This window comes from Nannospalax galili, unplaced genomic scaffold, assembly GCF_000622305.1.
Source record: "Nannospalax galili isolate Female #2095 unplaced genomic scaffold, S.galili_v1.0 scaffold245, whole genome shotgun sequence".
In the NCBI taxonomy this organism is placed as follows: Eukaryota; Metazoa; Chordata; class Mammalia; order Rodentia; family Spalacidae; genus Nannospalax; species Nannospalax galili.
Window position 1 is genome coordinate 1,339,550 of NW_008353009.1, and position 25,385 is coordinate 1,364,934.

At 45.7% G+C, this 25,385-nt stretch overlaps 1 protein-coding gene across 1 annotated transcript in view; it reads right to left on the minus strand.

Annotated features, from left to right (window-relative positions):
* Positions 1–1,183: 1,183 nt before the first annotated feature.
* The window catches only part of Ovol2 (ovo like zinc finger 2), a 31,092-nt gene continuing 6,890 nt past the window's right edge, over positions 1,184–25,385 (minus strand). The window contains exons 3-4 of the mRNA XM_008850277.2: positions 19,606–19,795; positions 1,184–2,241 (exon numbers count right to left, since the gene is read on the minus strand). Of these exons, the coding sequence (XP_008848499.1) occupies positions 1,925–2,241; positions 19,606–19,795 (507 nt within the window). The 3' untranslated portion in view covers positions 1,184–1,924. The remainder of the gene's footprint in view (positions 2,242–19,605; positions 19,796–25,385) is intronic.

Sequence of the window (25,385 nt, forward strand, 5' to 3'; positions counted from 1 at the left end):
CCACCCACCTGGAGCTTCAGGCGAGGCCAGACACACACCTGTGGGTTCTACAGATGGCTGATGGTCTTAGCCTCCTCAGGCTAAGTAGGAGGGGCAATGATTGCCACAGCCACCTTGACTCTTGTACCTATTTCTGCATGGTCCCAGCTGAACCTGAAGTCTTTTCTGTTTTGAAGGAAGGGTGAGGAATGAGGAAAAGAGGTGCTTTAACTAGACTTAAAGGCCTCAGGGCTAACTCACAGAAGATGGGGCTGCTGACCTCTAGGGAGGTTCTACAGATGTTCTAGAGAATATCTGTACAGTGAGGGTGCCCATTTCACTGCCTGGCACCTCACCAGTGCTCTACAGAAGGCTTTGCTTCCTTTCTTCCTTTTGGAAGAGAAATGGAGTATTTCAACTGTCCAGCTCTTGGCAGACTGCCTGGCTCAGAGTGCAGGAGAGAAGGGGAGAACGAGAAGTTGAGAGAAGGAACAGGGAAGGAAGGGGAGAGATGCTGATACAGAGGGAGGAAATAAGAAAAAGACCACATCATCCAAAAGTTTCCCAAGGAGCGGCCCAGGTAATGCCTGCAGACAAGGACAGGCAGAAAAAGGATGAGACGTGGCTGATCATCACGTTGTACTCAATTCAGACAGCAGCACAGGCACTGTGTCAAGGCCTTAACTACAGGGCTTCTCACTGCCCATCAGTCATAGAAACCAACTCCTCACCTGCTTGGCCTGCTGCTTTCCTTTTCCCTCTGTTGAATCTCAAGGTGGATAAGATTATTAACCTCCCCTACCTTTGGAAATGGGACTCCAAAATGAGGAGAAAGAGGGAGGTTGCCCAAGGTGGCTGCATGCTCAGTCCTGCACCCTGAAAGGAAAGCCTACTGTTGACTGGCCTCTGGCAGGTGCACCTCAGCAGGTGCTCTTCGTGTCTGGGCTCGTTTCTCATGTTCCAGGGTTTGTCTCATGCTTCACCCACGGCCAGCCTCCAGGGAGGAAGCTGAGCCTTCATCCAGCAAGTCCTAGCTTGGAAAGCCAAAGACCTCTGCAAGAGCTGGGCATGGTGGCTCAGGCCTTTGATCCCAGCAGAGGCAGGAAGATCTCTGGGAGTTCAAAGCCAGCCTGGTCTACATAGCAGTTCAAGTCAGATGGGGCTACAGTGAGACCTTGTCTCAAAAAGACAAAAAAAAAAAAAAAAACCCAAAAAGCGAAGACCTCTGCAGGAACCCCAGGGGCATGGAAAGAGGAGAACAGTGAGTTCTCACATGCTACCCTCTAAGTCCTATCTGCCCATGAGCCTGCCTCTCGGTGCTGGTTTCGTTCCACCAACCAACCATTTGTTCTACTCAACTGAAAGATTTGCTTCCTCAAACCCATTCTACCAAGACAGAACCATCAACTTCCCTCCAGATAATGGAGCCCAGCATCACACAAGCCCTCAACAAAAGAGCTGAAGCTTAACACTATTTTGTTTTTAAAAGACGTTTCACACGAACACTTCATTTATTAAAATAATTGTAAACGCTTTCCGAAGAATATGCATTTTCCTTGCTTCAGTAGCATTTCAAGGCACCACAAGATGATGGTCTCTTTAAGAACATCCCTCTGTTCGTGTGTGAAAATTCCATTTAAAAAAAAAAAATACAGGTACACATACACAAAAACCCTGCACGGTGACGTGGGCCACCAAGAGTATGGAAAACAGACCTGTGAATGCAACTGAGTTCAATAGGACACATGGTACAGGGTCTGATGTGGCAGAATGCTTGACAACCTGGGGATGCATCCTACTGCTGATGTCCCAAAAGGACAGAGGTGAACTGAATGCTTGTCACTAAAAGCAGACAGTGGAATGAGTATGGGGGGAGACACCTGAAAACCTGAAGTACGTGTAAACGTGGCATCGGTATCTCTCCTCCCCTTCCTCCTCCTCCTCCTCACTTTTTTTCCTCCTCTTCACTTAGGCTGGGAGTCTCCCGAAGTGTGGACGTCAGCTTGCTCTGCAGAAGGGCCGCCAACTTTTTGGAAGTCTTTTTGAGAAACGTGCTGCTTGGATGGGCACTGTTCACATGCAGATACAGGTCCTCCTGGGTGGGGCCTGTGTAGCCGCAATCCTCACACACGTAGAGTTTGTCCCGACGCTGCTTGTAGGCATACTGCTGCTGCACCCCGTGGATCTTCTTCAGATGGGACTCCAAGGAGCAGCGCTGGGTGAAGGCTTTGTTACACACCTCACATTTGTAGGGGCGAATTCCTGCAAGGATGAGGGGCAGACAAGTCATCAGCTGGTCATTGGCCAAGCCCCAGCCTCTCACTATGAAGCAGTTACAGTTTCCTATGACTGAGAACAGGGCAATGTGAGGAAAACTATGAAAGCAGGGCCAGAAACATCTACAAAGGGCTCTGACGTCCACATGAGCAAACCTAACACAGGGATAGGAGGCAGAATCCACCACCCACCTCTAGGAGAAATAGTCATAATCTTCCCACTCTTCTGCCTTAATAGTTTCATCTTCTAGTGGGCAAGGTAAACTTTGTTTTCATTTTATGTTCTGTGGGTTTTCCTGGAAACAGACCCTGAGACAAAGATCCTACATCAAGAAATTTATTATTGAAAAGGCCATCCCAGGAAGCACGGCCTGGCGATGAAGAAATCAGATAGGGAAATGAGGGAGCTAGGACAGGGTGAGTCACCACAAGTCTCTGTGCTGAGCACCCAGGGTCCAGCTCTGCTGGGCAACATGGGAGGCAGCATAGAGCACACACTTATACTGTGCCAAGGATTGTAGGGAATAGATGAAATTAAGAGCTACGGCAGAAGGCCAGCACTTGGGAGGCAGAGGCCAGCCTGGTCTATGTAGAATTCCAGACCAGCTATGGCTATAGGGAGAGCCTGTCTTAAAAAAACCAAAAGAACTAGGCAGGTGGTGGCTGGGACAATAGCTTATTTGGTAAAGCACTTGGTTTGCAAGCAAGCACAAGGACCTGAGCTCAATTCCTAGAACCTAACATCAAAAAAAAACGAGGTATGAAGGGCTGGAGAGATGGCTTAGCGGTCAAGAGCACAGGCTGTTCTTGCAGAGGACCTGGATTCTGGTCCCAGCAACCACATGGTGGCTAACAACCCTCTGTAACTCCAGTCCCAGGGGATCCGATGTCCTCTTCTGGCCTATTCAGGCATTGCACGCACATGTGCACTTATATACATGTAGGCAAAACATTCATACACATTAAAAAAGAAATGGTGGTGTGCACTTGTAATCCCATTTCTAAGAGGCAAAGACAGGCAGATCTCTGACACTTACTGTTGGTCCAGCGTAGCATAATTGGCAAGTTTCAGGTCAAGTGAGAGACCCTGATTCAAAGAAACCAAAGCAAACAAACAAAAAACTGTGTGTCAGAGCAGTGACATGGCTTGGTGGATAAAGACGCTGAGGCCTGAAAACCTGAGTTTGAACCATGGAAACCACATGGTGAAAGGAGATGACTCTCACAAGTTGTCTTTTGATCCCCCTTAGGCACACTGTGGCAAGGACAGACATCAGCACTGACACATGGACACACGGACACACACACACACTAAATAAATGAAAAAAAATAAGGTAAGTTGGAGAGCAATGGAGGAAGACACTTGACATCTCAAATCTACCTCTGGCCTCTACACGTGTGTGCTCACTCACAGAAACACACACACATACACACACACACAATAAGTGAAAAAAAAAAGGTAAGTTGGAGAGCAATCGAGGAAGACACTTGACATCTTGAACCTACCTCTAGCCTCCACACCCATGTGCTCACTCACATGTGTGCTGCACCCACGAAGATGATTCAGCATATTTGTTTGTTTGTTTGTTTTATGCTGTAATGCTGTGTGTGGCAGTGCCCTTTAATCTTAGAGTTTGAGGCCAGCCACGGCTACATAGTGAGACCTTGTCTTAAAAAAAAAAGTTCAAGACCAGCCTGGGCCCCATGACTACATAAGATGTATCACCAAAAAAAAAAAAAAAAAAAGCCAGATGTGGTGGCACACAACCAGCACTCAGAAGGTAGAGGCAGGTGGATTTCTGTGAGATCAAAGTCAGCCTGGTGTACATAGTTCCAAGCCAGCAGAGAGACCCTGTCTCAAGAACCAAAACAACCAGGCATGGTGACACACACCTCTGATCCCAGCACTCAGGAGTCAGAAGCAGGCAAATCTCTGTGAGTTTGAAGCCAGTCTGGTCTACATAATAAGTTCTAGGCCAGCTGGAGACTCTGTTTCAAAAAAAGGAAAAAACTAAAACAAACAAACAAAATGACCCAACGGGCTGGGGAGATGGCTCGTGGCTCAGTGGTTAAGAGCACTAGCTGCTCTTGCTGAGGACCTGGGTTCGGTTCCCAGCACCCATAGGGCAGCTAACAACCATCTGTAACTCCAGTTCCAGGGAATCTAATGTCCTCTTTTCTGACCTGGATGGGCATTGCAGGCACAGGTACACTTATATGCAGGCAAAACACTTCTATGCATACAAAGTAAAAATAAAGCCAAAATAAATAATTTAAAAATCTAAAGTGCCCCCCCACACCTATTACACATCTCTTCCCTTAGTCCTGTTCAGAGTTTTTTGGGATTGTTCATGCTTTCTACAAAATAATGTACTTAGGTGTTTTTTTGTTTGTTTGTTTTGTTTTGTCTTTTGTTGATTGTTTTTTGACAGGGTCTCTCTAGTCACAGCCCACCTGGAAGTCACAGTGTGAACCAGGGTGGCCTCAATCTCACAGAGATCCACCTGCCTCTGGTATGTATACTTGGGTTTTAAAATGTATTTAATTGCTCTGAATGTGACCTGAACAGAGGACTTCTCAGTTTCCTTAGGAGGCTGTACTCTAGCCACAACTGAACAAGCAGGTTTATGAATTCCTACCTTTTCTCTTTAGACCTATCTAAGGGCTGGGATTAAACTAAGGTACAAGAGGTAGAACACTACAAAACCAAAAACCCTCACCAGCTACAAAACCAAAAACCCTCACCAATCAGGATTAAGAACATTTTAACACGGGTCTGTCATCCCAGCGCTTGGGAGGCTGAATTAGGATTGCCATGAGTCTGAACCCTCAAAAACCAAACCAAACAAACAAAAAGCAAATTCCTAGGATCTGGCCCTGGAATTTCTCTTTCTGGAGTGATCTAACTTTTTTTTCTGAGAGAGGCTCTCACTGTGTAGCCGAGGCTGGCCTAAAACTCACCCTCCCGGCTGGCCTCAAACTCACAGAGATCTGCTTGCCTCTGACTCCACAGTGTAGCACCACTATACCTGGCTCGGAACTGAGAATCCCTGGCTTTGGCCAGGACCACCCTTTGAATCTCACAGGCCCAGGTTGGAATGTGGCTCAGTCATAGAAGACTTGCCTAGCATACATATGGTCCTGGGCTCAATTTCCAGTACCACAAAATAAATAAAAGTAATAATTTTTTTCTTTTTTTATTATTAAATTTTTTAAATATTCTTTTTAATTTTTTTAGAAGAAGCATATAATTACAGCTTTAATATACTCAATAACAGTTTCCAGAGCAAAGATACATCTCTTTCAAAAGTGGGTATAAAATTTTTAGGTTTGCTGTTGAATTAATACAGTTATGCAACATTGAACTCAGTATAAGCCCGGTAAGACATAAAATTGAATGAGTTTTTAACCTTTAAAAAAGCTCTCCAGCCAGGCGTGGTGGCGCACACTTTTAGTCCCAGCACTTGGGAGCAAGAGGCAGGCGGATCTTTGTGAGTTCAAGGCCAGCCTGGTCTACATAGTGAGTTCAGGTCAGCTGGGACTACAGGGAGACCCTGCCTCAAAAAGAGAAAATAAATAAATAAAAATAAAAAAGAGCTCCATTTCATTTTAAAATATACTGTTTGTTACAGAAAGACTCATTGTTTTTGCTACTAACACTGAGATGTTGGCACATGTGTCCCTAATCTGTATGTATCTGATTATTACTAGTCATAGTCAGTTGCAATCGGATTCTTGGCACTTGTGTATGGATATAAAACCATTTTGATACTTCCTCCTCAACTATAATACATTTTAAGAAATTTGTTGATTTTTTTGTGTGTGTATATCACACAGAACATCTCAAACCATCATAATTTGACTATACACCCACTTCCCAGATGGCATAGCCTCCCTCCCCCTACTAGAACCCTTATACTCTGTCATCCTTGCTACTGTCTGCTGTGTTGTCGTCACCCCCAGCCATTCTCCACTACTTGTCCATCTGGTGAATCTAGTCAGCCTATCTAGAGGTCTTTGTTTTAGGAAGGTCAGCTGTTCCTCATCTAACAGCAATCAATTGTCAATTTTTTCTTTTTTTTTTTTTAAAGACAGGGTCTCATCTGGCCCTCAAGCTCACTACAGAGTGAGCTTATAAACTTGAATTCCTGATCCTTCTGCCTCCACTCTCAAGTACTGGGATTATAGTCCTGCACCACCATGCCCATTCAAAAATAAAGTGGGCATGGTGGCACAGCACATTTCTATAATCCTAGCAGCCAGGAATCTGAATCAGGAGAAACTCAAGGTTGTTTTTTTGTTAGTTTGTTTAAAATATTTATTTTGTGTGTGTACATGTCATAGTATTTGTATGGAGGTAATAGGTCAACTTCGATGAGTTTGTACTCTGCTTTTACCATGTGGGTCCCAGGGATTACTTGGCAGCAAGCTCCTTTACCCACTGAGCCATCTCACCAGCCCCAAGAAACTCAAGTTTGAGCCCAAACTAGGTTATGCAGTAAAACCTTGTTTCAAAACAACAAAGGAGCCTGGCGTGGCGGTGCACGCCTGTAGTCCCAGCACTTGGGAGGCAGCCTGGTCTACACAGTGAGTTCCAGGCCAGCTGGGGCTACAAGGAAATACTGTTTCAAAAACACCAAAAAAATAGACTCCTGTGTCTGGAACTGGCTAGAACCATCATTATGAGTTTCCATTCCCTCCTCCCTGACACTCTGAGGAAGGGCTCACCCTCTCATACCTGCTGTCCCAGCTTGCCTTTGTAGCCAGGTCTTTCAATAAAGAGAAGCTGAAGCTTCTCTTTTGGAAAAAAGAAAGACCACCTCCCCCCCAAAAAGGAAAATCACAGGCCCAAGCAATGCAAAATTGGGCCTCAGTATAGCCCCCAGACATCTGAAGGCAGCCAAGCCTCCTGGCTCTTCTCGTGGTCCTTAGTTCCTTAGTGACAGCTCATAGAGGCAGACCAAAGAGCTTCTCAGCCTCTTCACTAATGTTTTGCTTACCCAGATGATAAAGGAAGTCAAAATGTAAGAAGGAAGACCACAAGGAAACAGAGTTTTCCAGACAGCTGGGAAGTTACCCATATGAATTTACAGACAGTCACAGGATGTACAAGACCCATGCAAGTTCAAACTAGACAAAAAACCAGCACAGAAGGGAGGGAATAGGGAAGAAGCCCAACCTTAGCTGAGAAACTATTGCCCACTGATGACCACTTGGGGAGGGAGAGTTGTTTTTTTGTTGTTGTTGTTGTTCACAGGGTCTCCCTGTAGCCCCAGCTGTCCTGGAACTTGCTATGTAGACCAGGCTGGCCTCAAATTCATAAAGATCCACCTGCCTCTGCCTCCCAAGTGCGGGGACTAAAGGCCTGTGACAGACACCACGCCTGGCTGAGAGTTGGTTTTCTTTAAGGGAATGATGCTAGATAGGTTGACCAAGCTCCAGTGGCTAGACTCACACCAAGGGACACTGGGAAACAGAAACTTGGCTTGATACCTTAACATATGTGACAGAATGCATGAAAAACAGTGGGAGGGGGGACTATGGGGAGGTGTAGATAGGGGAGGGGGAGTCTAAATATGATCAAGATGTATGAATTTTGCAAAAATATCAATAAAAATCTATTTTTAAAATGTAGTAAGGAATACTTTCCCCTGTCCCAGCCCACCACCTCAACAAAGCAAGTCCTCTTTTCTTCTAGCCATTATCCAGAAACACACACCATTTCCTACAACATTCACATTAGAAATTCTGTGCTGCAGCACTGTCCTGGCACGATGTTACCCCAACCTGGGCAAGCAGAGTGACAGCCTACATTATGGTCTACATGTTAGAAAAACTGCCAGAAGTTAAGAAACTCCTGCATACTCCTCAGTGCTCAGCCGTAAGTAATCTTATAATAAATAGGTGGTTGTTGTTTGGAGACAAGGTCTTGCTGTGTAACCCAGGCTGGCCTCAAAATACCCTATCTTCCTGCCTCAGCTTCCTGATGGCTGGGGTTACAGGTGAGAGTCATCACAACGTAGTGCAGTTTAGTTTTTAAATGAATGCTTTCTTGAACCCTACTGGACCTGAGAAAAGAGGTCTCATCTGCGGGACCAGTTCCCTACAAAATTATGGGCAACAGACATCTAAATGATTCTACTTCAACTCCCCCAAGGTAAACCCTCCTTTACCAGGCTTTCTAGGCAGGCATGGCAGCTGGAAGATGGCTCCCAGGACCCCTGGCAAGACAAACTGCGAAGCTAGCTTCAGCTCAGCAAAATGAATTTAGTAGAGGCCAGGTGCCCCCTGACAACATCACTAGAAATGACCCACATTAAACAGAAACACGGGGACTGGCACACTGGCATCAGGCTTCCGCCTGCATTCCCAGAAATGGATGCTTCTTTTCTTTAAAATTTACTTTTGTTCATTTGATTTTTGAGGCAGGATCTCCCTGTAGCCCCAGCTGGCCTAGAACTCACTGTGTAGACCAGGCTGGCCTCAGTCTCAGAGCTCTGCCTGCCTCTGCCTCCTAAGTGTTGAGATTAGAGGCATGCACCACCACACCCAGCTAATTTTACTTACTTTTTAAATTAAAATATCTGTGTGGGATAGGGGCTTTAAGACAGAGCTGGTCTTAAACTCCTGATCCTCCTACATCTACTTTCCAAGTGCTTAGGTTACAGGTGTGTGATTCCATCCATGCCCAGCTTTAAATTGGCAAGTATTAATTCCACCAAATATTTGCCTTTCTGAGTCACTTATGTCACTTAACACGAAGCTCTTCAGCTCCATTTTCCTGAAAATGACATGATTTTGTTCCTTATGACAGAATGATACTTCAATGCATATATCCCCCAAGAAATGAGTATTTCTGGTTCCACTCATGGAGCCTCCTACTTTAAGGGTGACCTGGAGACTGGCTGAACCACACTGGGCACAATGTGCACAGAGTCATATCCCCTACCCCTCTGTGTTCAAGACAGTCTGGACACCTGTCTTCTATGGGCAGAGCACCCAGCAGGGCATGAAGAGCTGGGGCTGAGAGATTTCAGAGCCCTGCATGGCTTCCACAGTGGGGAATGGAGCTGACTTTAGGTTTTTTTCCAAGGAGGTGGGATGGGAGCTGAGTCTGGTTTTGAGTCTGGGTGACTCATGACACAGACATGGAAGGAGGTAGGCCTCAAAAGCACTAGCTATGGCATTTCTACCTTATAAACCTGCTCCCTACCCTAGTGTTCCTGCTTCCCCTCCTGACTCTGGAAACTCATTGGTGCAGGCAGACATGTCAAAGCTCCTCCGGTCAAAGCTCCTCCATGTCCCTTCCTGGGAATGGGAATAACCACTCCCCACCCCCCACCCCACCCCCGCTTGGAGCACTCCTACCCTCCACACGTTCAAGGGAACGAAGGTAGACTTGGATAAGGGAGATCAATGCCAAGACCCAACACTGAAACCTCACCCATCATGGAGCTCTCCAGCAAATGCCAACCTTGTCCATACTGAGAGCAGAGCTTGGGAACCGGAAAGCACCATCTGTTGCCAGACATCATTAACCTACTGACACCTACATGAGTTCCAAAGTCCAAGACCACTAAAAAGGCAGGCATCATACATCTGCCACTCATTAACGGAGTACATGGTCAGTCTGTTAACCCCTCCACAGCTCAGTGTCCTCACCCAAAACATGCAGAAAGTATTTATACCCTTGCTTAGTGCTAATCTGAGGATTAACTGAGGTATCTCCATCACAGGACCTGGTAAATACTAAGTACTCAATGGGATATGACTTCAGTGCTTACAGTTGAGCTCAACACAATGGAAACAAGCCATGCATAAATCAGCGAGTGAGTCCCTTAGTATTCAGTATTTGTCTTTAAATTATACACTTTTTAAACTTTGTGTATACTTTTGTATGCATTATTTATTTCACAACAAAATAATTTTTTCGTTGTTAAATGTGACCCCTAGGTGACTGGGAGAGACTTGTCTCACTGTCAGCCCTTGGAGTTCTTCATCCTAGGCCTTTACTGTCTAGTCGCATATCACACATCTCCAGGGTAATTCTTTGTAGCTGGAGGGAACTTTCTGCTTGCTTTCCTTGCTCTATCTAGCTCAAGTGCTCCCTGAATTTGATCCAATCGTGAACTCCAGCAAGAAGCTTTTATATGGGTCTCCTTGTGGGAGTGGACACGGAGGGCATCTTCCCGGGAAGGCAATTAGGAATGCCCACTTGTGGGAAGTTACACTACAGAAAGACTTGCACAGGTAGGCAATGGACACAAGAAAATTCCTAATAGAGGCTGGAGAGATGGATCAGTAATTAAGAGCACTTGCTATTCTTCCAGAGCACCCAGGTTCAATTCCTAACACCAACATGGCAGCTAACAACCAGCGGTAACTATCCAACACCCTCTTCTGGCCTTTTCAGGCATTGCACATATGTGGTACACTTACATACATGCAGGCAAAATACTCATAAAATAAGGATAATAATAATAAAAAAATATTTCATAGTAGTACTTTCTGGAATTTTAAAAAAACAGAAAGGGGGATGGACTTGGTGGTACATGCCTTTAATCCCAGAAGTAGGGAGAGCTTTGTGAGTTTGAGGCCAGCCTGGTCTACATAGAGAGCTCTAAGCTAGCCAGAACTACATAGTACGACCCTGTAAAAACAAAAACAAAAAACAAAAACCCTGAAAATGGAAGTATCTATAAAGGAATCAGAAAAAGGCTGTGCCTCCATGATGGAAATCTTTGTCATGATTCCTATTAAACGGGCAGCTACTAAAGAGAAATAAGGTGTGTCCACTGTGCAATGGAGCAAGCCCCAAGAGCTACTTCACACACAAGAAGCCTTAGAAACCTCTGGAAGAAGAAACAAATGGCGTTGAGCTTGCAGAAGTGAACGAGGGCTCAGCAGGTAAGAGAGGTTTGCTTTTAAATTTTTATTTTCAGTTTTCCCAATATGAATATTTTATCTTTTTATAGCTAAAAACTAAGTTAAAATAAAAACAGGCAAGTTGGGGCTGCTTAGGAGCCCACTGCATGTCTCTTCAGCCAGCTGCCCAATTCCAAACAGCTCCTGACCTGCATTTTTCCCACTCCAGTCAATCCTTTGCTTTAGGCTCCAAACAAAGGCTCCATTGTCCTCTCTTCTTTAATCAGGCTGGGATTTGTTTGCCTCCAGGTCCCTCTCAATGTAGCCCCTGATGGAAGATAAGGCAAGAGGGCATACTGTCCTGTGGGCAGCCCCTCCCAATCCCCTGACCTCAAGTTGGAATTCCTCAGCGTCTCTCAGTGGAACACAACTCTGCAGGAAGGGCAAGCACCTCCTTTGCTCCAAATGGAAGTGTGAGGATTTTTATTTTTTATTTTCCTGGTAACCCTGGTGGCCTTGAACTCCCTATGTAGCCAAGGATGACCTTGAACTTCTGATCCTCCTGACTTTACCTCCTGAGTGCTGGAACTACAGGAGTGTGCCACCACACCCACTGTATGTAGTGCTGGCGATTAAACCAGGCTTTGAACACACTAGGCAAGCACTCTATCAACTGAGCTATATTCCCAGTGCCTGCAGGTTGGTTTGTGTGTACCTGTATGTGCTGGTGCACCTGTGTACGGGACTGTACTACACCTGGTTTTTCACATGGGTTCTGGAGATGGAAGTCAGGTCCTCAGGCTTGCACCAGAAGCACTTACCAACTGAGCTATCTCCCCAGCCTGTTTGTGGTTTTTTGAGACAGTGTTGCCCGGGCTGACCTTGAATTTGCAGCAATCCTCCTGCCTCAGCCTCTGAGTGCTGGGATTACAGGTATGAACCACCACACTTTGGGGTTATCATCTTCTAGGGCCAACCCTCTCTCCAAGACTGTGCCAAACCCTGCTGACATGTTTGCCTCTTCAGCCATTTATGGTGGCTTACACTTTCTTCATTACAACTCTTCATGCCATCTGAAGCCTTCTACAGAATAGGCATTCATTTTACAAAGCAGAAAAAGACAGTAAAGTTCAGTATCTGAACAATGAAGGTGGTATACTGAGGCATCAGAACGTGTGATTGTGCACGTTCAACAGCCTCTGCGGTGCTGCTGGTCCCAGAAAGCACTGTGCAGTGTGGGTGTGGGCAGTGTGGAGTCCAGCAAGTGTTGGTCATTCTTTTACACTCCAACACACAGATCTCTCTCCCCAAAGCAAATCCTTCTGTCCACAGCCAACCATTCTTAGAATGTCCCTCAGTCGGCTCAACTAAAAACACTTAAATCCAAAAGATTATTCTCTGAACCAGGCCCATGCCGTAAACTGAATATACATTTCTTTGTTCCTCTGGCACTCAGCTCCACCTGGCCCCCGATATTTTGATCTCAGGTCAAAGGGCCATCATATCTGGCCTCTGTGATCCTGTCCACACCACCGGACTAGAGCAATCACCTCTGCCAGGTACACAGCAGATATTGCTGGCTCCACAGCCAGACCCCCTTCCTGGGTAGTGCATAGCCCCAGCTGCCACATGTGCTGTAGCTTACAGCTCCTGGGTATCTCTCCAAGGAATGGGCACTGTCAACTGACCTCCCCAATGCCTGGGGAAATACAACCTTCTATGTTTGACTAAAGTGAGTGGGAAAAGGTATCCCACAAGCCTGTGGTCAGTACACCACCGACTACAACCCAGAGCCCCCTGGGATGGGACTAAGGCTAGCCCTTTCCTCTTCCCCCAATTCCTCTCACTTCTTGACAAGTCCCTCTTAAGAGTCTTTCCTCCATAAATCATTGGCTAAGGAGCTGCTTCGAGGGAACTGGACCTGACTATTTAGATAAAAAATAGCCACTTGGTCACTGATTTTGTTGTTGTTGTTGATTTTTGAGTTTTGTTGTTGTCATCGCATCATTGCTTGTACATTTGAGACATGGTATTACATGTAGCCCAGGCTTGCCTAAAACTTACTAAGTTGCTCGGGCTAGACTTGAACTCACAATCCTATCTTCACATCCCTGGTGCTGGAATTACAGGCATGTACCACCATGCTCAACTACTAATATATTCCATAAAATGCTATGGAACTTTCCCCACACCACTGGGTTTTTCTTCTATCTTCAATGAGCAGTCATTTGACTCACACCCATCCCCTATCTCTGAGGTACGGAGGGACATGAGAGAACTCATGGTTTACTCTTTTCTTGGTGAAGTCATATCCAAAAAAGGATTCCTAATCTTTTCTTTCATCTGTTTGGATATTAATATAAGACATGTTCAGGCTCTGGTTTCCTTGAATCTTTTTCAACAAGTTTCCTTTGTATTTTGAGTCTTTCCTTAGATGCCCTGTTCCCTTGGCAGCTGCAGGGATGGGAAGAGATAAGTGGTGGGTGGGAAGGCAGGAAGATTCGCCCGGATTGCCTACCCCTTCTCTTTACTCACCTCATCAATACTTTGGCTACATGCTCTAATGGAGGCTCCTGGGTCTTTAAAATGTTATGGCCTGGTCTGTTTGGACTATATGCAAACATATTCCTCACTCAACTGTCTGCTGTATTTGTGTTGAGTATCTATTTCTTTGTTTCTGGCCTAAACACAACATTTAGAACAGTCAATATCAAAACCCTAATATTCACAATCAACTAAAGGCAAAAACCAAGCTCCCACTGAATTCAAGAAAGGTCTGTTGGAGCCAGTGAGGTTGGACCACATGAACTAAAACATCTGAGCACTCTCAAACATTTGCTCTTTGTACTAATTTCCCTACTGTACAGAACCCAGGAGATAATGGCAAGGCTGGCCTCCACCTCCAGCATCCAGCACCACAGCCTGCCCAGAGCAGGGGACAACTCATGTTTATCACCAGATAAGGCTTATGTGAGCCCTCAGCTCCTCTTTCTGATCCAGTAGTTCTTAGAGGCATCCCTCCATCAGAAAACAAGTCTGGGCAGGGAAAATAGGTCCAAATCATTTCCACAAGGCTATTTGTTGACAACATTGGAAGCAAAAGTTATGACTAAAATTCATTAAATAGTCACCTGTAGATTTCATTTATCAAAATGCTGTCCAATAGAAATTTAGATGGAAAACAATTTATAATTTAAAAATTTCTAGAAGCAACTAGGAAAGATAGCAAACACCTAGTACTCAGAAGAGTGAGACAGGAGGATGGAGAGTTTGAGGGTAGCCTGAGATACATTGTAAGAGTCTATCTAAACATCAATAGCAACAAAAAAGTAGAAAAGATCTGGCCCTGGTGGTACATACCTATCCCAGCACTAGGAAGGAAAAGGCAGGAAGATCAGGAGTTCAAAGCTGACTCAAAATACAAAGGAAGGGAGGGAGGGGAGGGAAAGGGAAGGGTACTGAGAATCAAATCCGGGTCCTCTGGAAGAACAGTGTTCTTAATCACTGAGCCATCTCTCCAGCCTCAAAGAAATTATTTTTAATGCTATATTTTAACTCAATATATCTAAAATATTACCACTTTAATGTGAGATCTACATTAAAATTTGAGATTATTTTTCTATTAAGTGCAGAAATCCAGTGTGTTGAGCCATATCTATCTGCAACCAGTTTCATAGCAAGGATTCAATAGTCACACACAACCAGTCTGTGGTTCAGGCTTGTGTGGTCCCAGGTTTCCTACCTCTAGTGGCACCTCTCCCTCAAATCGATAGAGTGATGCCACCTGCAAAAGCTCATCAGCTAAAATCACTTTCAGCATCCTCATAACAAGCCGCTAGGACTGTCACCTTTAAGGAACAAGAAATGGAGAAGGCCTGAGCACCTCTGCCTGCCGGGGGATTGGAGGTGAGAGGAGTGGGGTAGGGGTTAGTGAGCAGGTGGTAGGGAGGTGGGGGGGGTGATCAGAGGACGTCATGGCACATCACAGCACCATTGAGCATACATACAGGCTCCTCTGCAACCTCTGCAATCTATCAAAACTCACACTGGAGGGTGTGGGTTGTACCAGGTTTGAATTTCCTTTTATCTTTCTCCAGAAGTGAGCAGGATTCTAGAAAGTGCTATGAGGTAGGCTAGTAGGTCCCTGCCTTAGGGAGAATGCCAGAAGGCCCTATGTGCTGGGGGCAGGACTGGGGATCCTATAGATGAATGACCTTGAACTTCAACCTATCATGATTCTCAACTCTACCCTTGTGAGCTGTCTGATGTTCTTCATCTATGGAATGGGGTACTAACAGCAGCAGCTACTTGGGGCTGTCTGAGAAGACAGCATCAATGCTGAGGACTTGCAGCAGTGTAGCTGGCTACCATCTGGGGGTTCTAAAAGGTCCCTCACTGTCTGAGGAGCTGCCTTCCTCCTCACTTGCTAATGTCTACCTCCTGGGCAGACACTATCGTCAGGTGCCCACCATGAGACTTGGTCATGTGAACGCGTCCTTACTAGTTGTCTTCCCCCTGACTCCCTTCCCATGCCTTCAGGAGTAACCTCCCAAATAAATGTCCACACCCATATCCTCAAGGCAAGGTCTGCCTCAGGGGCAACCCAAACAAAGATATTCCCCAAACCTCAGTGCCCTCTCTCCCATCCAGCCATGGGAATCTTGCTTACTCTTTAAGGCCAGCCGAAAAGCTACCATCCAGAGCACCCCACTGGCACATCTTGCATTCCCATCTAGCTGTCAGCTGTCTCCCTTGTCATCCGAGCAGCTGCTCTCATCATCTCTCCCTGTCAGCTAGAACTACCTGCACTCACAGAAGGCCTGCCTGTCTAGAAATACCTGCAATTACTACAACTTTTACTACCAGTTGAAATTCACTATCTACTAAATCCTGAGTATGAAGACTTTCACTGCAATTTTTGCCCACAAACATCACTTTTAGGTAACAGGTGTTAAAAGGCATCATCCTCATTTTCTTTTGTTTCTTTCACTTTATTTATTTATTTGTGTGGGGGTGGGTGGCACATGTGTGCCACACATTGTACTTGTGTGGAGTCAATTTTCTCCTTTTACCATGTGGGTCCCAGGGATGCAAACCCAGGTTGTCAGGCTCCGTGGCAGGTGTTTTACCTGTTGAACTATTTCATTAGCCTCCCGGCATCATCCCATTTTAGAGATGAAAAACTGAGGAAAAAGCCAGGCATGGTGGTGCACGCCTTTAATCCTAGCACTCTGGAGGCAAAGGCTGGCTTATCTCTGTGAGTTCAAGACCAGCCTGGTCTACATATCGAGTTCCAGGCCAGCTGGGGCTACAGGGAGTCCCTGTCTCAAAAAGACAAGAAAAAGAAAAAGAAAAACTAAGATGAGAAGATAAGCTAATTCAAATGGTCTGACCACTAACTTGGACATGGGTTTTGTTTTGGCAGTCCTAGAAATTGAACTCATGGCCTCATTAATGCTAGGGAAGTGTTCTATCTGAACTACATCCTAAACCCTAGGTGTGGGTTCTTAACTATTAGTGACTAAACTCAACTTACAAACTCTTCTCTGAGGAGCAGTCAGTCCCTGATAGAAATGGTATCACAGACAAGAAATTCCATCAGCTCAATGCTCACAACAGATGAAGATATCCATAGTCTGCCATGCATCCCAAACCCCTTCACTTTGTCCTAAAGGCCTGGCAGAGTATACCATGAAAGGAGCAAAATAACCAGGCCATGTCTCCAGTGACTTCCTCAGAGAGAAGGAAAAGTCTGAGAAATGCTGCTGGCTTTCACTGACAAACAACTGATGTCCCTCAGGCCCAGCTTTGCAGTCGCTCAGCAGCCCTCCATCCTCTGCAAGACACGCCACCTCACTACCTCTAACTGATCCTCCCATCATACAGGCTCCCTTGCCACTCCTAGGTGGTCTCCCCTCCTCTTGGCTTACTGCAGAGGTCAGGCTTTTATTGATTCACTGTGATTTACAAAAGAGAAGGGCAGCCAGCCATGCTGACGCACACCTTTAGTCCCAGTACTTGGCAGGCAGATCTTCATGAGTTTGAGGCCAGCCTGGTCTACATAGTGAGTTCCAGGCCAGCTCGGGCTAAGACAAAAAGAAGAAGAGGAGGAGGAGGAGGAGGAGGAGGGGAGGGGGGGAGGAAGAGGAGGAGGAAGGGCAGTGGGCCTGGCAATGCAGGTCTATAATCTTAGCTAAAGAAAAAGAATTGCTAGTTTAAGGCTGGCCAAGGCTACCCAGGGAGTTTGAAGCCAGCCTGAGCAACTGAGAGCCTTCTCAAAATAAGAACTAAAAACAAGGCTGGGTTTATAGCTCAATAATAGAGCACTTGCCCAGAATGCATTGAGGTCCTGGATTCAATGTCCAGCTTAAATAAATAAATAAATAAATAAATAAATAAATAAATAAATAAATAAGACTTGTAAGCAGGTGGGTGTGGCAATGCCAAACCTGGGAGGCTGAGTTAAAAAAGAAGCCTATAGCCACACTCAAAGGGGGTACAGATTCTATAAATTAAAAAAGAAACAATAGGGGCTGGAGAGATTGCCCCGTGGGTAAGAGCATGTACTGCTCTCACAGAGGACCAGTTTGATCACACACACACACACACACACACACACACACACACACACACACACAATCGTTAAAATTTTTTTAAAAGAAACAATATATTAATTGGAAGTCATGATAGTGATTCCCCTTAGAGGGAAGGAGGTAGTGATGGGGAAAGGGTAGTGACCACTAGGAACCAAAATATGATTTTTGTCCTGGGTGCTAGTTACATGGATCTAGGTCTAGGTACTTGAGATTTGTACTTGAGATTTGTGCATATTTTTTGATATGTACCTCAATGAAAAGTTCATTTTAGAAAAAGATCTTAAAATACTAAAAAAATACAGGTATTCTCTGTATGTCAATCCACTTTCTAATGTGGGGATGATTCCTGCCAGACCAGAGACACAGCTTAATGCCAGTACCCTAAGAAAAATAACACGATAAGGACTAGAAAAGAAAATGGAAGCTGGGCGTGGTGGCACACATGCCTTTATTCCCAGCACTGGGGAGGTAGAGGCAGGAGGGTCTCTGTGAGTTCAAGTCCAGCCTGGTCTACATAGTAAGCTCCAGGCCAGCTGGGGCTACAACAAGATCCTGTCTCAAGAAAAATAAAAAATAAAAAAGACCCGTATAGTCAGGGGCCTCGAGGAGTAGCCTGGATTGCATTAATCCATTCTGCCAGCGTTAGAGAATGTTTAGCAGAGAAGTGGCATCCTTACAATTTTCCTCCAGGGCTTACTGGGCCAAAGGTATGGACTGTGGGCCGCAAGTGGAGAAGGCTAGAAGCCAGATGTGCCTAAGATAAAATTAATGAAGCTTGTGACCAATCAGCAGGGTTGGGAGTGAGGCAAAAGGTCAGCCCCCAGACTCTCTGGAACAGGGAGAAAGAGAGGTCTCGGATCCACAATGCCTAAGTCAGGAAATGGGCTGAGAGCTCAGAGATAGGCAGGGTGCTTGTCTCGCATGGACAAGGCCATAGGTTCTATTCCCAGTATAAAAATTTAAAAGAAATTTTTTTTAAGAATCAGGAAAAAAGCCAGGCATGGTGGTGCAGATCTTTAATCCTAGCACTCGGGAGGCAGAAGCAGGCAGATCTCTGTGAGTTCAAGGCCAGCCTTGTCTACACAGTTCTAGGACAGCTGGGGCAACAGAGAGAAAAAAAAAAGAAAAGAAGAAAAGAAAAGAAAAGAGAAAAGAAAAGAAAAGAAAAGAAAGGAAAGGAAAAGAAAGGAAAGGAAAAGAAAAGAAAAGAAAAAAGAAAAGAAAAGAAAAAGAAAAAGAAAAGAAAAGGTCAAGAAACTGAGGAAGAAGCCCAAAGGCAGAAGCATGCCCCGGCAGGAGGCTCAGGACAACTCTGCTTTTCCAATGTCTCAGTAGGACCATGATGTCTAGAAGTCAGGCTTACCTCCCAAGAAAGAGGACAGAGCCAGGCTTGGTGGTATACACTCCCAGCACTTGGGAGACAGAGGAAGATAGGAAGTTCAAGGCTAGTCTGGATTATAAGGCAAGACCTTATCTCAAAAAAGCAAAAACCAGAACCAAACAAACAATAAAAAAAACTAAAAGAGGCATAAACTATTTGTAGCGGGCCCTCGGAAACCCATTCTACAGCCAGACTACAGGGTCTGCATTATGGTGGAGACTCTGAATACTACCCCCTAGTGATCTGCTTTGAGCCTTACTTGAACCTGCACATCATATCTTACTGGGACAAAAACAGGCTATGAGAGGTAGCATGTCTGCCTAGGGTGACATGGCCGACAGGTTGCAGTCAGGAGGTGAACCCAGATGGGCTGGACCCAAATGCTCATCCTGTGTCCTTCCCAGAAATACCATCCTGTTCCACACTCACAGTGTAGATCTCCGGGGGGCGGGGGGTGGGGGTGGTGTCAAAGGAACAGGAAGTGAGCAAAGCAAGAGTACAGCCTCACCTGTGTGCGTGCGGACATGCCTCTTCAGGTCAAAGGTGTCATTGAAGCCCTTGCCGCAGAAGGTGCACAGGTGCCTCTTCACCTGGTTGTGGCACTTGAGGTGGCGGTTGAGCATGCGCTGCAGGCGGAAGCCCTTGCCACATAAGTCACAGCTGTGAATCACAGAGTCGCTGCAGGTGCCTGTGGTGAACTGGGAGCAGAGAGAGGCTGTGAGGTCCAAGGGGGCTCACTGGGGAACCTGGTCACCCTTGCTCACTAGGTTGGGTCTAACTGTGGCTTCTGCTCCCCCTAAGTTGCAAGTGGGCTTGGCTTTGGGAAAGGTGTAAAAAGTCACCATCAAGTGCTTCTGCCAGCCATTCTCCCCTTCTCCTTTCAACAGACCTGATTCCTACCTGTGCACACTGTCTTACAGCAGCCTTTAACAAGACATGGCCACGTGACCACCTGACTGCTAAAAAAGAAGGTTCCTTAAAGGAGAGGAGAGGTTCCCACTGGCTAGAGCTCCAGCAGCCATCTTGGACCATGAGGAGCAACCAAGTCCTGAGGATGAAGGAACAGAAGGAAGAGGGTCTGTGTCCTGCTGTTGATGATCCTCAAAGACAGCCACAGTCAGGACCTTCCTCCCTGCCCCTGTGTGCTGATCGATCCATCAAGAGATGGAGATGAGGGATTGATGAGATGGTTCATTAGGGTCAAGGTTCTTGCTGCCAAACCTGACAACAAAGTTCAACCCCCAGGATCAACGTGGTTCAAGAAGAGAACTGATTCCATCAAGTTCTCCTCTGACTTCCACCTGTGTACTATACAGCACACCCCCACACAATAAATAAATGGAATTTAAGTTTGAAAAAGGCAACAGCGGGGAATGGAAATGATTTCCTCTCCCCATGAATCTAGGCAGGGCCCATGACCACCTGGACTAACAAAGAGCAGCAATGAAGGCCATTTCTGGGTCTTGGCAAACCTGGCAGTTCACTGCCTCTCTCAAAGCCAGCTGCCATGTCAAGGAAGCTCAAGCTAGCCAGGTGGGGAGAGCCAGAGCACCCTGGAGAGGCACCAAGGTTCTAGCCATGCTATCATTGGACCTTCCAGCCTAACTCAGGGTTTACCACCACCTGAGTGGGCCCTAACCAATGCCATCCAGATGAAAACTGCCCGGCTGGGCCATGTTCCAGGTCCTCACCCCCAAATCATGAACAAATCATCATTTAGGAAAGTGGCTTGGCCAGGATCCCACAGCTTTATTATCAGTGAGACCACAACTGAATTCCTCCACCCAGGTTTCTCTCAGCCACATTAGTTGTCCCCATGGACAAACTCTGAACCTGTGTCTGTGTGGTGTGAGATACCAGATCTGATGTGTTCAAAGGCCACCACATCAGACCCTGTAGAAGATGGTTCAACTGCTCTGCCAGGATTGTTTGTAAAGAAGGCTGAAGAGGCTAGAGAGATGGCTCAGTGGTTAAGAGCTCTGGCTGCTCTTGCAGAGAACCAGGGTTCAGTTCCCAGCAGCCACATGGCAGCTAACTGTCCATAACTTCAGTTCCAAAGGACCCGACACCGTCTTCTGGTCTGTGAGGCATTGTATTCACAGGTAGACTTACATTCAAGCTAAACATTCATGCACATAAAATAAAAATAAATAAGAAGAAGCCTGAGGGCTGGGAATGCAGCTCATCCACAGATCACTTGCTTGTCTAGCATGAGCAAAGCCCTGGGCACTATCTGTAGTACTATAAAGTAAAGAAAAAAAGGGGGGGGGTGTGGAAGATTAGAGGAGGGGAAGGAAAAGAAGGAAAAGGAGATGAAAGAAGTGAGGCTAGGCACTAGTCCTGAGTTCAGTGCAGTTACCTTGTGGCATTCATGAGGGATGAGTGCCAGAGTCCTCTTTAGATACTAAACTCTGCAGATGTTCAGGCCTCTGACAGAAAACACTGCAGTTTGCACCTATGCATGTCCTCCCATTTACTCTCAGTCACATACAGATGATCTAAACAGATGTCTATAATACCCAGCACCAACATAAATCCTCTGTGACAAGTTGTTAGACTATTTAGGGAATAAGGACAAGGGACAAGAAAAAGATCTGTACATGTTCAGTACGGACGCAATGTTCTTTTCAGATATTTTCAATCTGCAACGGGTTGAATTCGTAAATGTGGAGCTCATGGATATGCAAGGTTGACTACACTTCACTCAGCCTCATTCCAGAGCGCTTATTAAACACGTCTCCTCAGAGTTCACGTGGATTCCTCCACACAAGGGCTTGAGGACAGTTAACACAAGTTCACTCACACGTCTGCCTCTCATCCCTGTGCCCAAAGCATGGCCCAGGGCCAGAACACAGTCAGATGCTGGGCAGCTGGGGGCAGGTGGCAGGATGCAGGGAGACAGGACAGGGGTCTCCAGATTGCTTCCTCCTCTAGTTCATTCCACACTGGCTCAGAGCTTACTTTGTCTGAATTAACTTTGAAGTGTCTGCTCAGTACACTAACATGACATTTCCCCCAAAAGCTGCTATACTTTTGGGGGAGGAGACAAGTCAATCTGGCCAGCCCAGAATGTGACAGGTACCTATAGAGACATGTGCCCAGGATGCAGAACACCAAGGAAGAGGGTTATAGAGAACTGAACTCCACAGTCAAGCAGCGATGAAGGGGGAAGAAGAGAATGGCAAAGAATATTCTGAAAGGGTGCTGGGAAACAGGGATCTGTGTCTGGTTCGGTGTGAGGAGCCAGAGCTTGGAAAAGCAGCTAATGGAGTATGGAGAAGGGCAGTGTCCCTTTAAGGATCTTGGGGGTCCCTAATGGAGCTAGAATATATTCAGAGGGCAAGAAAGAGCCCCGGGAGGCAAAGGAGACCCACTAAGTGTCCTGAGCTTCTGAAGGCCAAGTCTACCCTAGAGACTGGGAAGAGCTAATGAATTAAGGACAGAGACAATAGGCAAAGGATGACAGCCCATAACTGGCTTCTCACTTCTCAGAAGGGAAGGGATACTTGTAGGATAAATCTGTCAACATGACATTTATCCCCAAAGGCTTACTTCATATGTGTGCTGCCTTAAACTGAATGTTATCATTATGTCCATTAGTAGGGGCTTGTTGAAAAATAATGGGGGTGGGGGTTCTGGAGAGATGGTTCAGAGGTTAAGAGTACTGACTGCTCTTGCAGAAGACCCAGGTTCAATTTCCACCACCCACATGGTGGCTAACAACTATCCATAACTCCAGTTCAGGGGAATTTGATGTCCTCTTCTGACTGCCGTAGACATTGTATGACATGGGTGAACTTACATACATGCAAGAAATACATTCATACACATAAAAATAAAAATAATAAAATACTAAAAAAAAATAACAGGGTACCATCAGTCCAGCAGCTGGCAGAGGAAAGAGATGGCGCAGGTCTGCATCAGCTGCTTACTCCTAGGACTAGAGTGGCACAAACCTGCTCTGCTCTTGGTCCCAAAAGACCCCTATCCCAGAATCCATGTGGCTACAACTTCCAGAAGAAAAACCCTAGCCAAAAGAGAGAGAGAGCCCAGTCATCCCAAGAAATAGAAGTTATGATATCCATTATTTCAGCCACTATATTTTGGGTCACTTGTGCAATAGGCAGTAGAAATGAATGAACTAAAACAGTAAACAAGAGCCAGGTGTGGTGGCACACACCTTTAATCCCAGCAGTCTGGAGGCAGAGGCAGGCAGATCTCTGTGAGTTCGAGGCCAGCTGGGGCTACTGGGAGATCCGGTCTCAAAAAAGACAAAAAAAAAAAACCCAATAAATACATTAAATTCTCTCCAGAATATCAACTTTGTCATATTGCTTGTGTTTTCATTTGATAATTCTGGTACTGGGGATGAAACCCAGGTCCTGCGCACATTAAATATACATTCTTACCATGGAGCTGCATGCTCAGCCCAGATCTACCACATTCCCAGACCTCCTCTCCCAGGGTGGCCTGTATGACACAGAAGACACAATTGATGCCTGGACCAGGTCTCCCTCCTGCAGATCATTTGTCTGCTGCCTGGGCCACTACAATATGTTTACACAGGTATGCACTTAACATTCTCTCTCCTTATTGTTCAAAACAAAATTACCCAATATGACTTGGTTATTTGGTTCTACAATACCAAAGGTATATCATAAACCAAAACTTAGACCAAAGTTACATCTTAATCATGTTAATTATAAAATGATTTTGGAGGTTTGGGAAGATAGTTCACTAAGTGTTCATCTCACAAGCCTGAGGATCCAACTTTGATCCCTAGAATGCCTGTAAAAATGCTGGGTGCAGTGGTGCATGCTTGTAATCCTAGAGCTGGGGAGACAGAGAAGGGGACCCCTGTTCAGTCAGTCTAGCCTCATCAGTGAGCCCCAGAGCAATGAAAGAGCCTGTATCAAGGAGGTGAGTGGTGCTCCTGAGGATGACACCTGGGACTGTCCTCTGAGTACCACATGTACCTGTATACATGTGCAAGAGCACCCACAGCCACACAGACACATGCACCCACACATACTGATGTGTGCATGCACAATCGGTCAAAAATCCCATGTTTCTCAATTTGCTTTTGAATTTTGCTCTCTCTGGTAGAAGAAAAAGAGAATTCACCATCAATGTGAGCCACAAGCCCCAGTCCTCCATCTGCAACTCCACAATCCCAGAAGCCATAGCCACCAACATCCTCTCTTATGTCTCCCCAGGGAGTAAAATCACCCAATCAATATGGAAACAAGTGCAGACTCTATTCCTCATAGGGTCAGTATTCATGTGTTTTGATACAGGGATCAATGCATTTAATCACCAGGTAAGGTGCTGTTCGGGATCTGCCTGGAGGGCGATTTGCACCATGTTACCTTCTGGAAATGTCTCGTAAGTCTCACCCTTAATTCAAAATTAACACTTTGCAAAAGCCTTATGAATGAAGCAGAGAAACTACTCCAGAGATTGGGAAATGACATCAGCCTAGAAATTAGCTCTCTGTCCTGTTCTCTGAAGGAGCCCCGCTTTCATTTTAAAAACCAAGCTGAATTCCCCTCAAGTTCTAAAAAGTAGGCCCCTGGGGCAAACAACACCAACAATAACAACAAAACTCTATCATTGTATCAGGGTTACTGTAAACATCAGCAACATCCAGAGAGGCAGGGGGCACTGAACTGGCTCTGAGAACAACTTCTAAGTTGCTAAGATCCCTTGCCCATCAAATTTCTAAAAACCAACCCAAAAGGGAACAGTCCTTTATGTTCTGATGATAGTTCCACTAGACCAAGACATTAAATTCATGATCCTATTTCTGTGGGAGGATACTCTGAGTTCAAAGCTACTTTCTGGTCCCAATCTTCTGGAGAAGATTTCCACCATTATGTGTGTCAGCTATGCCTGAATGCTCAAAGCATATTAAGTACATTCTTCCAATTCCTTTGAAATCCAAATTCCCCTTCTGGACCTATGTTCCTAAGGCTCAACTCCTGCACATGGCAGGATGAACAACCTCTTCACACATAGAGACTATGAAAGGAACGTATCCTTATACGCTAGAAGAGGGGCTGTGGTGATGTCTCAGTGGTCAAGAGTGCTTACTGTTCTTGCAAAGAACCCAGTTCTGGTCCCAGCACCAACAACCACCTAAAATTCTAGTTCCAGGTGATTCAATGCTCTCTTTTGGCCTCATTAGGTACCTGCATGAACATGGTACATCTAAACTCACACAAACACACACATATCACATAAATAAAAATAATAATAAATACATAAGCCAAAAGTAATTGAGGCTCA